Source organism: Pagrus pagrus (genome assembly GCF_965226575.1).
Source record: "Pagrus pagrus genome assembly, chromosome: 16".
NCBI lineage: Eukaryota > Metazoa > Chordata > Actinopteri > Spariformes > Sparidae > Pagrus > Pagrus pagrus.
The window spans coordinates 11003952-11018209 of NC_140200.1; the positions used below are offsets into that span (position 1 = coordinate 11003952).

The 14258-nt window shown below is 45.1% G+C and overlaps 1 protein-coding gene across 2 annotated transcripts in view; it reads right to left on the minus strand.

Moving 5' to 3' along the window:
* Positions 1-13418, minus strand: part of usta (uronyl 2-sulfotransferase a) — a 60361-nt gene extending 46943 nt beyond the window's left edge. The window contains exon 1 of one of the 2 annotated variants that reach the window (XM_084377295.1): positions 12867-13418. In XM_084377295.1, coding sequence (XP_084233421.1) covers positions 12867-13098 — 232 coding nt within the window. In that variant the 5' untranslated portion in view covers positions 13099-13418. The remainder of the gene's footprint in view (positions 1-12866) is intronic. The other variant, XM_084377296.1, reaches the window with a different exon arrangement.
* Positions 13419-14258: the final 840 nt, after the last annotated feature.

Here is a 14258-nt window from a genome sequence, read left to right on the forward strand (position 1 = left end):
ACAAACTTTTAAAAAATCCTCTTGGATTATCTTGAAAATCATCACAAAGCTGAAAACAGGATGTTTTTCTGAGCTCATGAAACTCATCTAATTTAGCAGCTAGGTCAGTGGTCTCAAGTGAACTATGACACTTTACTTACACTTATGGTGTCAGTTTTGCACGTGACTGGCTCCAGGGTCAAGTTAGCGGTAATTAATATGCAACATTTGGTTAGACTTGAAAAATAAAGCTTGCTGGCATAGCCTATGACATACTATGACTTTTGGACATATTAATGTGTAAATGTTGTGTTTTGGTTAGGTTTAGGCACAAAAACTACTTGGTTAGGTTTAGGCGCATAAACTACTTGGTTAGGTTTAGGCACAAAAACTACTTGGCTAGGTTAAGTTAAAGATCATATTTTGGGTTAAAATAACTACGTTCTGTCATGTAACGTTACGTGTTACGTAAGTTATGTCATTTACTTACATAAACTTAGTTACGTGACATAACACAATGGTTTAGGGTTAGGGGGTTAGGGTTATGGTTAACCCTAACGTGTGAACTCTGGTGTCCTTATTTCTTTATACTGGTGCATCAGAGGGGTGCTTCAGGAAGTAACACTAGAGGGGTAACAACAGTGTCAAACAAAGAAGTGACAATGAGCTCAACCTTAAACATCTACTACAGTAAACTGCAACATACACATGGATGCAGCAGTAGTATTACTCTAAAACATCCCATATAATAGTGAAACACTGACAGAAACCATTTTACTACACATTGAATATTTTTGCTTTTGATACTTGAAGTAAATTGTTCTGATTATAATGACACACTTACATAAGTGCGTTTTTTATTGCAGGAATTTTACTGACAGATTCAAATTTAAGGTTGTGCACACTTGGAAGCACTGACAAGGTGGTACTCGTCACTAGACTCTCTCGCAGATAAAACGTGCATAAACAATAACACATGCACATGAACGGGCACGCCAGTGGGCAGAGGAAGATACAGAAGAGCTTAGAGAGACAGTGGTTTTGAAATCCTGCGGTTGAGTATGTAATGGAACGGCATGTAGTGATTAGAGACACAAACGTTCCAGCTGGCAGTGCCACACAGCCAACGCACCCAGTGGCACTGCTCCCTGCGTGTGCGTGTGTTTGTGTGAGTTTGTGTCGCACACGTCCACTGCAGTGTGTAGGACAACAAAGAGGCTGCATGTGTTTGCTCAGAGTTTTGCTGTCCAGGAAAGAATTTAAGTGGAAGCTTCGTCGCAGCCATGCAGGAGAGGAAACAGGAGGAGGAGGAGGAGGAGGAGGGAAAGAGAGTACAACGTGGTGAGAGAAGCGATAGACGGCAGGAGGATGTAGAAAGAGAAAGTGGCATAGGTGCAGATGGGGATGGAAAAAGACAGCGAGAGGTGGGGGGAAAGCGAGGCTGGGTAAACAGTAGAAGAGAGTGTGGCGATTCTTGGGGTGAGAATGTGCTGTAAAGAATTAGAGCAGCTTTCAGCAGAGTGATGGATGGATTTACAGGACAGGCAGGTCCAACTGGCACAAATGCGGTGCAGCCAAAGTCAGACTGGTGCTGCAGAAAGGTGGTCAAGGGCCAAGAGTCAGGCAAGTTGTTCTGGGCCCGGCAAGTGGAAACACTACACAACCAGGATCTGGGCCAGTGAACCAGGCCAGACAACTGATGGCTTTTCAAGGGGTGCAGCAGCAGAAGCAGCAGCACTGTGTGTTTAAGAATCAGCCCTGAACTACAGAGCTACCCAATTAACCTCAAGCTGGGTTTATCTGAGGTCTTCACATGACGTTTGACCTCTTGTGAAAGTCTGAAGAGATACTAGCGTACTTTGGTGAGCAACATTCCTGAAGCTCTCTGCTCGGTCGCAAAGTAACAAAGGTGAAGCCTCTGAATTTTAGTCCATCGCTCTCGCTTTCAAACACACACACACGCACAAGTTAAATGCAACCATCATTCTCCAAGCATGTAATTAACACCACTAACCACGCCCGCTGGCTTCTCTGTTGAACCAATCCCCCGCTGAGAATAAGGACCCAACCTCAGTTTTGACCAGGACAGGAAAAAGAAAAAAAGAAAAGTTCTTGGAAGCTGGGCGTTTGTTTGTGAGTCTTTGGATAAAGACTTTGTTAAGTTTGGACTGTGTTGCTTTCACTCAAGATGTCTCTACGAAGCATCTGGAAAATGCGGTTTCTCCGACAGACCAGAGCATTTGTACAGTTATGATTGCAGCTTAGAGCTGCAGCACTACATACTGTACGTCCTTGGCTGCGGCTTCAGCAGCTGAGGGAGCTCGGGGTAAACATGAAGAGAAAGTTCACGAGTGTGACAGGTGGTGGCAGGATGTGGATTTTAGCACCGACCCTCACTTTTTTTTGGAGGCGGGCATAATGTCCCGTCAGTCGCATTTTGAAGCCCAGACGGAAGGTGACACTGAGAAAAGACAGAGAGAGGCGGTGGGAGACAAAGGTGCACTTCAGCGAAGGAGAGCACATTTTGAGACGGAGGTGTGAGATCTGGCCGAGGTGAGATTTGCTTTCCGCGGGGGACGACCACATTCCATCTGAACGTTTCAAAAATGCTTTTCAGGGCCGTCCTCGGAGCGTCCACCCTCTTCTTTTGCCATTAGCACATTGATCCGTCTCAGCCCAGACAGGATGAAATACCTTTATTCTCTACGGATGGTTACAGAAGTACTGTTGCGAGCAGGGACAGGAAAAATCGCTACTGATAATATTAAGATGTAATGTCTTTTGTGATGTGGAATGCCGTGCATAGCGCCTTAGGGACTTAGAAAAGACCTGGGAGTTTCCTCACGTCATAAAGTTACAGAAAGAGAAGGAAAAAGTAAGAAAAATTGGTATTAATCTATATCAGACTTAACTACAAAAGACATTATGGAATATTGGCAGCAGAGAACACATTTTTTTGCAGATTTCCATCCAAACCCTGCTAACGCTAACATCTAGCACTGTCTCTTGCAATAAAATGAAAAAATAACCAGAAGTCAGATGTAAAGGCTACCCTCAAGGGTGTCAAGGCCTTTGGTTATCATTTTTTTTAAGTAACTCAGACACTACTTCAGGCTGTTGTCCCGTTATAGAGATATGACTTCCTGACTGACAGGCAAGAAATAAAGACCTGTTGCATAAGGCTGTGTTTGGACGGGGGGTTGGGAGGGGTCAGACCACATCTTTTCAAGCTTTCCTCTTTATTTAGCTTGGCCCTCAGATATGTGGAGTGGCTCTGTAAAAACTATCTTCCTCTAAACAAAAATAAATGCATTCTTTCAAGCTTGTGTGAAGAGTGTGTTTTCTTGTAAAATACCTAAAGCTGGAGAGCAAAGCACAGACCGGCCCTAAGACTCGACTGAGGAGAATGTAGCAGCGCGATGAAATAAAAACGGAATGTGTAAAGTCATTTCTCGCAGCAGACGCGTATTATCAATGAAAGGATTCAATCTTTTATGTAAGCCGTACAAGCTGAAAGACCGTGAATGTGTGTGTTTGTGTGTTCTCCCCGTCCTCCAGGATCCCGGCTTCATGGAAACATTGTTTTAACACTCTGTAATGGTCCAGTTATATTTCCTCAAAGACCAACTGGGGAGCTTTTAACGGTTTACTACTGTACATGCATGCACTCGCACGCAAAGAAGCATGAGCAAGAAAAATACATACAAATTAAGTTTGTCTTTAAAATGTTACGTTTGGGGCGTTTTTTTTTTTTGGAGCAAACAGGTCTGTGCAGAGCGGATGAAAGAGCCCCGTAATCATGAGGGCTGAAAATGATAATCTGTGTTTTGGTATCGTTTCACAAAAAGGCAACTCCCGACGTCTTTGAAGAACCCACACCTGACGCCGCCCCCAGGCCTCAGTCCTGACGTCTGGAAAAATAACATTCATCTGTTGGGATTATCTGTGCAACCTGTTGACTTCTTTTTACAAGTGAAAACAAATAGAGCTTCGTTGAGTCCTTGAGTATTCAACTAGTCGGTTGAAAGACAATTAATCACTATCGATTAATCGTTTGACTCGATTTTCATGCAAAAATGTCAAACATTTCCTGCCTCTGGCTTCTTAAACGTAAGGAACAGAAGCTTTAAGCGTTAACTGTGTGAAAGCATAATCATTCATTGATTTCTTAGCCGCACCACTGACATATGTTCACCTTTTAGGTTGATATCACACACTTATCAGACAGGGACCAGTCTAGCATTCACTCTTCTTTCGGCCTCTTTTTGGTGTCCTCCAAATCCTGAAAGTAATACTTGGCTTGTTAGCTGCTAAATGCTCCACTACATCCATCCATCTGCTGGTTGCCAACTTTGTCTGTCTGACATTTGTTGCTGGGCAGGTGGCGCACAGCAGATTTATCAGAGCGTTTTGCCGAGAGCAGCTGTGTAATGTGTCTGGGTACGACGGTGATGAGAGTGGTGACAGTGAGAACCTTTACAGCGAGTTAAAAGATGACAGACCTTCCACAGAACGGAGTTTAACTGCACAGTCAGACGATACTATAACTCTCTGCGGGTTCATCCACATAGCTGACATAACGAACATAGTCCTGTGATCCATTGTTACTATAAAAAATATGAATTATAGTTGTTTTAAAGACTTCTGACATACTCTGATATTAAAAATACTTTTGCAAAAGCCTCAAATTCTAGAAAACATTAGACAAACTGGTTTTCTCATTCAGCTCAGCTGAACCAAGGCTATATAAAACTTTAAAGTGCAAGGCAATACATTTCCTCCAACCAGCACATAGTGGTTTTAACAACATGGGCTGGGCATCGCCGCTCTATCTGCCCTGCTGTATATTTAAGGCTGCTATTTTAAACCTCTATATATTTTTTCATTGCCATGAAACGAGGCTAACAGACAGAGCTGCGGTAGACTCACTCAGAATAAAGATAGGCAGAGTTGCTTGAACAAGGTATGTGTCCCTGACCACCGGGCAACATGTTCCCTCTTAACAAGTCCCATAACAACCAATTACTCGGCTTTGGGCTTTGTGTTTGCCACCCTGGACTCTGAGGAGAAAGTCAGAACACAGTTACTGAATCAAATTGGAAAATAATTGCTCGACTTCTGTGACCACAAAGACCTGCTGTTTGATGACAAGTGTACATGTGGCCGATGGAACGGAAACGAGAGCTCGACACGTTGGGTGTTCTGTGGCAGTAAACAGAGGAATGTGGAGTGTTTCAACATTTGCCAAAGTAAGCAAAGAAACTTCCCAAATAGGCCAACAACTCCAGGGCACAGAGATATGAGCAAGGGCAACGCTGATCCAAAAATCAACAGCCCTCGCAAAACAGACTGCAATTATTCTGCTTCTAATTCTGTCATGAAAGGACCTGGATTAAGATTATAGGCCTCATCCTTCTGGATGAACGGGGCAGAGCTGATTGAGGCAGGGCATTCAGTTTATGTGCAATAAGCGGACACCTAATTTTCTCACAGGGCCTCTATTTATCTTGGCACAAGATCTTTTTCAAATTATGGGATAGTCGTCTCCTTACAAGCATCAGCCAGGGTACCACCCAGCGGCTGTGGGCCCCGAGCCACCCACCCATTCACGCACCACCGCAGGAGCTGACATAAAAGTCACCACAACCAGTCATCATCAGTGTCTTGGCAACCCCTTGAAAACAGCACCGAGTTCCCCAAAACAACCCCCTTCTGAGCGGATGTGCTATGATGTCTTCACTGTATGGAGCACAAAAGGCTGAAATGAAAAGACTCGAGCTCAGAGCTGTGTGGCACATCGCTCAGTTTTACATCGTAAAGTTGGGGTATAAAAGCTTTCAAAGAAATTGCTTGCTATTTTAGGAAATACACTTTTTTTCCTTGCCGAAGGTCATGTATTTTCACTCAAGGGATAGTTTAGGAAAAATGTATGTGCTACATAATGAATTAATTTGCTTCCTGAGGAATAAGATACACAGGGCAGAACGATACCAGTCCCATATCTGTCTATTACGTTTATGTGTTTACATCAGATAGCTTAGCTTAGCATGAAGAAACAGCTGGCCTGGCTCTGTCAGATAGTACAGCTACAAGCACATCTAGTGTTCAGATAAACAACAAAATAAACAAAATAAACAAAATAAACCTGGGTTTTCAAACTCTTTTCAATTGTGATTAATAGGGAGGAAGTTCATACATTTGCAAAAGAAATAACACATCTGTGTTGTCAGTCTGACCGTCGGAAAACACTTTATCCCGTCCTGAGATGTACCATACGGCTGACAAGCAACAGAAACAGTGTGCAGACACACAACACAAATTGTTTAAAAGCTATTCAAAAGTGAATTACTGCGTATATAACTGAACGCAATCTAATTTTTTTTATGACAACAGCTCCTATGGCCACTATTTATATGTCTTAATGTGATCTATCCTTTGCAGTCATTTGTCAAAAGCAGAGTAAGGCAGCATACATCCAGTAGCACAGCACGGCACACCACGTCACAAACCATTGCCCGCAAATTTATCTGGGATTTCTCTTGGGTTATAACCATCATTGCACAGAAAGCCTTGAACAGCAGTCCACAGTTTAACAGCGTTGGCCCGTTGTAAAATTTTTTTCTCCATCTGCTCTCTTTTTGTGTGGTGAAAACAAATGCACTAATGGAGGATAATTACCCTGTGTTGTTTTAGTGTTTGCCCGTCTCTCTGGAGAGGGCAATAGCAGCCTCTCAGGCATGGAGATGCTAATAGGTAGTGCTAATTGCTTCTATTATGTAATCACGGGGTCAAGATGATGCTATTTTTCAAAATGATTTGGTAATGCAATAACCCAGAAAACAAAGGAATGCACCATTTATCATAACAAGAAGAGAAAATATGCGTGCCCATTCACCGCATGCAGAATCAAGTACAATCATGAAATATGAATCTAATTTCAGCTTTTGTTTCGATTTAAATCCTCCAGTTAACATCACAGAGTATTTCTTTCTTTGGTTTCCGTTAAAGAAAAAAAACAGTTACCCATTTATTGACCCCTAAACCCAATTAACAAGCTGGCATGCACGTTAGAAAGCAGGTAAATAAACAGAGCGTGGCCAGCCTCCGCACAGAGGGAGGGCGGCTTGTTTTACCAACCCAGAGGGAATTACGAGCAGTCTGATTGTTTTGGCATTTAGGCTGGATGTGACGCCAGTTAGGAGTTGTTTTGGGGTCTGTCGGAGGCAATGCTTAGTTTTGCTTGACACTTCCATGAGGACTAATATACTGTAGGTGGGGGGGAACATAAAGGAAGTAGGTCAAGTAGTCCAGCCTTCTTCTCCTAATGAGCCTTGTCAGCTGGAGGTGTCGGATGGATGCAGAATATAATTCTATCTTCAACCCCCCAAAACATGAGTTTATCTCAGAGCAGCAGCCTTTAGTATTAAATATAAATGTACCTTTGAGCTTTGGTTTGCCACCTCTGCTCAAACGTTGCACGAAAATTGAAAGGAGTGAAGGAATAAAAGGCCATTTTAAGTATTTTTCCACATGGCCAACTTCACCCCTGAGTCAGACTGGTACACACCTGGCAACCCTGTTAGTTGTTTGAAAACGCTGAGTGACAGCTTGACCAGCGCTGGCCCGATTTCCATTTTACTTGACACTTCGGTAAACTGACTGTGTCCCTTTGGTCGGAGCACTAAAATTGTCAGGTTGGGGAACAAAATCTGACTAGATGAAATAAAGACCCTGTTTTTAATATCCTTTAACAGGAAGTGGGCGTACTGGTGTGAAAGGAGTGGCGAGTTTGCTCCAAAAATCACACTTACATGTCTGGCTCGCTCAACAAAGCTCTTCTGCATGTGGGTAGTTTGTGTCCATTTCCTCGCTGCGGTATGAGTGTCTGCGTGCGGAGGTATAAAATACTCTCGCGACTAAATATGTGCCGTAGTCACATCTGAGCAAATGAGGGCCGCAGGTCAGATTTGAGGTTAGTGGGACAGTTTGTGGCTTCGATGGGCTCTGGCTCAGAAGGCTGAGCAAATGCAGGGAAAGTGAAAGTTAAGTTAACGTGATAAAATACGACTTTACATTTCCCCAACACTTCATCACAATATTACATATATTAAGATAAAGATAATGGTTCATATTTTACACTGAATGACCTCTGCAACATGTAACTTTGAGCTGAAAATGTTCAAAAATGTCTGCGTATTGTGTTAGCATGCTAATCAGCTAGCCCCATCCCATCCCAGTCCAAAGCTCTTGTGCTAGTTCCAGTCTGGACTGCTAGCTACACTGCTAATTGAGCTAATTAGCTATCGAATTAGCGGTAACTCAAGTGATACCCCCGCCACACACACATTTTTTTTGTTGTATGAATTCACCACTGCCCACTTCTTACATACAGCACCTTTAAAAAACAAAGTTGTGTGTATTCAGGCTTGTCTGCACATTTGTATGAAAGGTCCCAGCGGCGGGTCTAGCAGTGCTGAAGAGTTTTTAAGGTCAAAGATGTCAGTCTCTATCCAGTCAACAACTTGTTTTTGGCAAAATGCGACGCTGACTGTATGTTTAAGTCTGCCTGTCAGAGGTCTGGTACAGCACAAGTGAAGCTAAGTGTATTTGTATTGTTTGCGTCAAGCTGGAGGCTCGCACGTCCCCTTTCTTGGCCTTCTCGCAGCAGGCAACCTTTCACTTCCCTCTCCATCATCGCTCCCTCTCTTATTCTTTCTGCGCATGTGAGGTTTATATGTGGCACCGCGTCTACCGAGCGGTCACCAGCCAATATAAACATTATTTAAAATTCGCTTTCATCCACTTCACGGCCGGCATTGCAGTAAATACAGCAGAAACTGAAGTGAGGAGTGAAATTAACTCGAAGCTTCTTCTCTGTCCAACACATACCTGTCTAATCCCTGACACCGCCCGGTAGTCTGCAGCTTCGAAACACTTCGCCGGCCAGTTTCTGGCAAGTTCAATTTATGAGTGCTTTAAGGTTACAGAGTTCTTTTGAGAAGCGCGGCGATGTTTAGCGAGAGACTGACAGTCGCACCGAGTTCGTTCAGCAGTTTATGATTTATTACGGGGGCAAGATCCGTGTACTTTAGAGTCCTTAAAAGCACATTACATCCATTCACATGTCCAAGGATTAATCCTGAAGGTTACCTCTCAATAACTGGAAGATTTGAGTGAACAGAAAAACTTAAGATCCTCCCCACTGTGTTGCTTTTGGGCTCCGAGGAGCTACAAGAGGATTGGGTGCAATATCAAAGAGTGGCAAAACTCATTTTCCCATTAGTCACATTCCCTGAGATCATGACAGTACTGGGAGTCAACTAGCATTTGAAATGTCAGGCGCGCACAGGCTTCAAACCCTGGCAGGGTCCAGTCATTGTTAAATCCTTATTATATGTCATATTTTCTCTCATATTTCTGTTATAAGTTGCACTTTACCCAGAAATGGAGACAGTTGCTGCTGTAAAAGAGTCCAACGCTGACTACTAAACACAGTTTTAGCTCCAAGCTGGTGTTCCCTGACCTGTGAACAGTCAGGGTGGCCTGCGGCGATGAAACGAGCTGTCTACCTCTCTAAAAATAATTTATGTAACCGTGATTCAGTCAGAGGCCTTCCGGCTCAGCCGAGTCAAACGTCGAGAGGGGAATCACTGCGGCGCGGACACGTGTGGTTGTGCACTCACGCATGGAGACACGCGCACCTTTGCAACACAGACACGTCTCTCAAACGGAGGGCTTTCTTTGGCAAAGTGGTCGGAGGCAACATCAGCGTGCGTGTGTGAGAGGGAGAAAGGGAGCCGATGATGGGGAAACACACGGTGGCGAGCGAGGCTGTCGAGCCGGCTCTGAAAAGGTCTGCACGTTTCACCGGCTGCAGCTATATGTTGAGTGACACCCTCAAACACCGACCTCCCCGCCGGCCCAAACAAAACAGGGTCTGTTCCCTCTGCGCACGCACACACACTCGCTCAAAATCGACCCACTATTCTCTTCCCCACACACACACACACACGCCCACATTCACTCACCCCACCAGGAATCCTCACCTTCATCTTGGCACAGTGCAGCCAAAAGTAACACAGGTCGGCTCAAGGTAAATAAATCAGCTAATCACTGGATGCTTACAAGAGGCTGGTAGCCTGCCTGTCACACACACATACAGCATGCATACAGTACACTGGAGGGTTATTAATGCTGCTCTTTATTTTCTCATTAATTCCAGTCGAGTTTCCTCCATATAAAGTTTGTTGGATTTCAGCTCCCCTGACTCACCCAGAAAGCCTTTTCCACTCATCGATCCATGACACCGAGGCAGAAAAAAACCCCCAGAATGAAGACTGAGCGAGGCATGGAGATGGAGAGAGACACAGTGTGTCTGCAATTGACAGGGCAGGAGGTGACGAAGAGAGAAGCCGCGGAACGTTTAGTTCCCTGCGAACAATAACTTTCCTCCTAAACTTTCTGAAGAAAGAGCTCTCCACCGTCTCTGCTCCCCTCTCACGGATTCTCACAGAGGTGCCGAATGCAATAGGCTTCTTCAGAATGAGGGCGATGAGGAGACCACATCTGAGGCCTGTACATACCAACGACTTCTTCTCAAAATCCTCCACAAAAAGCAGAAGTCTTCCTTTTTTGTTGGAAACTTGAAAAAAGTTACCTGAAACGTATTACTCCACTACTGAACTTGTGAATTACAAAAGCTCTTTCTCCTTCCCTCGGCAGCATAATGAGCATTACTCATGCACATCCCAGCAGAGGTGCTACAGTGTACTTGTGTCGCTGTTACATAAGGAGGCCCCCCTCTCCAAGTCGAGCACAGAGGCCTCTAGGCACTAGGCCCTCAGGTTGGGCATGGACACTCATTCATCTTCTCACAGAGGGATTCCTGCGCCTCAAGGTCCACATATGTGTAAGTGCTGATGAATTATGCCGGCGCATTCATCACTGTCCCCCTGTGGTTTTGCAAATGCGGGTCTGTTTTTTGCTGGTGTCCTTATCTGCGCTAATAGTGCACACATCTGCCTCATCCTGTATGATGCAGGGGCTCAGCTGATAACTTAAGCTCGTGTGTGTGTGTGTTGTAGCACTTCTCAGAAAACAGAGTGCATCCTAGTGAGGAAGTGAGTGTACGAGACATTAGAGCTGAGTGCGGCGCATTAGCTTTGTGCAATCGCTCTCAAACAAAATGAAGCGGCATCGACCGCTGCGATTTCTAAATCACATTAGGTTGCAAAGTTTCATCTGAGTGCTTTGAGTATATAGTGTCTGCAATCAAGTCACCCTCTCTGTGAAGCTATGAAAGCTGGCTTTTGGGGGTATTGTTCTCACCTGCTGCAAGAACTACATGTAGACAAAGCGCGCGAGTTCATCCTCTTGTGACACAAATCGAAGGATTTCTCGACGTACTGCGCAGCTGCAGCGTGCGAGCATGTGTGCGTGAGATTGTGTGACTCTGCGTTTGTGTGTCCACACTCAGGAAACCAATCTGACCCCGGGGATTAGTGGCCGACTTGGTGAGTGACTCTCATTCTGTTCCAGATGTTTATCACGTCATAAAGGCCTCGAGCCTCGTGTGAGAAATAGGTAGGAACACAACCTCCTTTCAGCACACGCAGACACACGCACACACACACACACACACACACACACACACACACACACACACACACCAGCTGCGGCCCAAGTTTCAGCAGTGGCTGACGTGTTGATAAGAAATCACCTCTGTGTGTGTGAGTATCAGCAGCACATGTGAACCCACAGCCACAAACTTCCTCTCTTGAATCTGATACATCTTATCATAAACACTGATGCTCAGCACGAGCAGACAGATGTTGCCACACATCTGAGCGAAAGCGAGTGCGTCCCCTACAATGTGTTAAAGGAGCAGTGTGTAGTTTTTAATGCCTAAACAAACCCTCTTTGTTTTCATGACTGAACAAACAAACTGACCTTAAAGGACAACACCATTTCATACTGTTTGACTTTGTTTTTCATTTGGCGGACCCCGCCACCTTTCCAGCTTCAAGCAGTGTTCTGGGGACCTTCTTTTCCTCTGAGAACAGCTTGTTTATTCAGTTATGAGTTTGTATTGCTGCAAATATTCAAATTCTCAGTTTGAATTCCTTCTACAAAACAACATAATGCCCCTTTAAACCGTTAACCCAGCTCTTTGATGCGAAAACAGTTGGGCCACATGTATCATTTATAGAAACATCACGCCTCACATCACATACCACGCTCGGCTGTTTCAAAACACCAGCATAAATCCTGCCTGCGGGACATTGTTGCGCCTCGTTCCAGCGGTGCCAGCCGTGCGTAATGAGCGCCGTACGTGTGGCTGGAGCGCACCAGCTGGCCGCGCAAGGAGAGGTGTCAGTCATCATGCACATACAGTATCAATCTTAACAGTTGCTACGCTCTTGTTACCATAATAGATCCCCAAAGCGCGCCGACATGTCAGAACTGATATTCGGATGGTTAGAAGAGGAGCGCATTCCTCTGGTTTCGGTCTGAATCATTTGGATTTTGAACATACCCTTACTCATAAGTGTCAGTCTGCTGTTGCGTCACATAAAGCCGCTCCGATGCTCTGAAGATTAAGAGTGATCGTGGCATATCAATAACTCATCTGAGGTGAGTGAGGTCGAGAGGGGACGCTGTGGCCTCCGGTGGATTTCATTAAAGAAAAAAAAGAGAGAGGACTTTTGCCCGGCGCTGAATGAGAGGTGCACGCCTCATTGCCTCTGATTTCATGTTGGATAGACTATCCTTTACGCTTCTAATCAGAGCAGGGCGTCTAGACACGCTGAGCAACTTTTTTTGGATTCAGAGGAATCTCTTTGATGGTGACGCGCTTCAGCCAACAGGGCAAAATGAAAAGTTCTTACCGAGATACTGTCGGATGTCCAGCAGGATTTTAGGGGGTCCTCCGTTCAGCTGGTAAAAAAGGGAGCCGAAACAGAAGAAGAACAGCGTAGCCATGCAGAAACCATAACCTCGCAGGGAAAATCGCAACGGTATGGCAGAGAGTAAGCTGTACTTTCTGTTGTTTCGCTCTCTGATGTGGTTGGGAGTCTGGTTGTTGCTGTGAAGGGGACTGCTGCTGAAATTCTTCATCATCTACTCCTCACAAAGCGCCGTGGAAAGTCACCCATCCGCCTGTGGAAAGTGAAACTTGTCGCCTTGAGATCATTTGAGGCGGACAGCCAGTGATTTTGGAGACGCGCAGGCGAAACCCAGCTCTCCTCCAGTGCCGCAGCCACGGGGTTGTTTTTTGCGCACAGCGTTTCGCTTCTGCTCGGTCCACCTCGTTTGCGCTCGTTGGGATGACTGCTCCTTCCTTCCGTCCTTCCAGCCGAGTTAAGGGTCCATCCTTCTGCCGCCGAGTCTTTTTGGGTGTCAGATTACTGAACGTGGAAAGAGGAAAAACTTCCACCTCATACGGGATTTGGGTCCTGCGATTGCCGTGCGTAAAACAGCGTCACCCAGTGTTCAGAGAGAAGGGGGGGAGGGGGGGGCCTGACAAGTTGACTGTGGGCATTCATTGAAACGAGTTTGATTTGTGACAGCCCAGACAGACTGTGGAAGGAGCTTTAAGTCAGCTGTGAATTTCCATTTCAGTAGGTATGAGAGAGTGCTGGCTTTGTTCTTTACCAACACTCTGACAGTCTGATAGCTCCAGTATAGTTTCTGGATGGTTTTGAGAGATCAGACAGAACATTCATCCTTAATAGAAACATCACATTGACCTACTCCCTGTGTAAAGTACTTATTATTCACAGAATGCCATCACCACCTCAGGATAAGGGTGTAGGTGTTTGATGTGTGTTGAAAAGGAGCTGGTGAGGTGAGTATCTGTTCACTTCTTGTGCATGGAGCGTGTGTGTGCTTTAAACTTTCTCTTTCCCCTCAGGCTGGCTCTAAGGGGCCATATATCTCTCCACAGCAGGGTCTGAACCCACCATTAGACTACACCTGCACTTAGGAGGCGACAACACTCATTCAACACAATAACCACCTCGCAGAGGGGCTGATGTGCTTTCGCCGGCGACGGCTACTGTAGTCGAGGGAGCAACAACGGCTGTGAAAAAACAATTTGGCTTTAAAGACCAAGAGGTAATAAAGAGAAGCACAGTAATTCTGTTGGTGGTCTATTGGCTGTTTGTTTCCACAGGTGGACTGAATTGTAAATAGTTTTGTCCTGTATTTTGCAAGGCTAGGCACAATAAGTGTGAAAGCATTATAGGTGAATCGCCCTGCCAGCACAATCTCCAATGCAG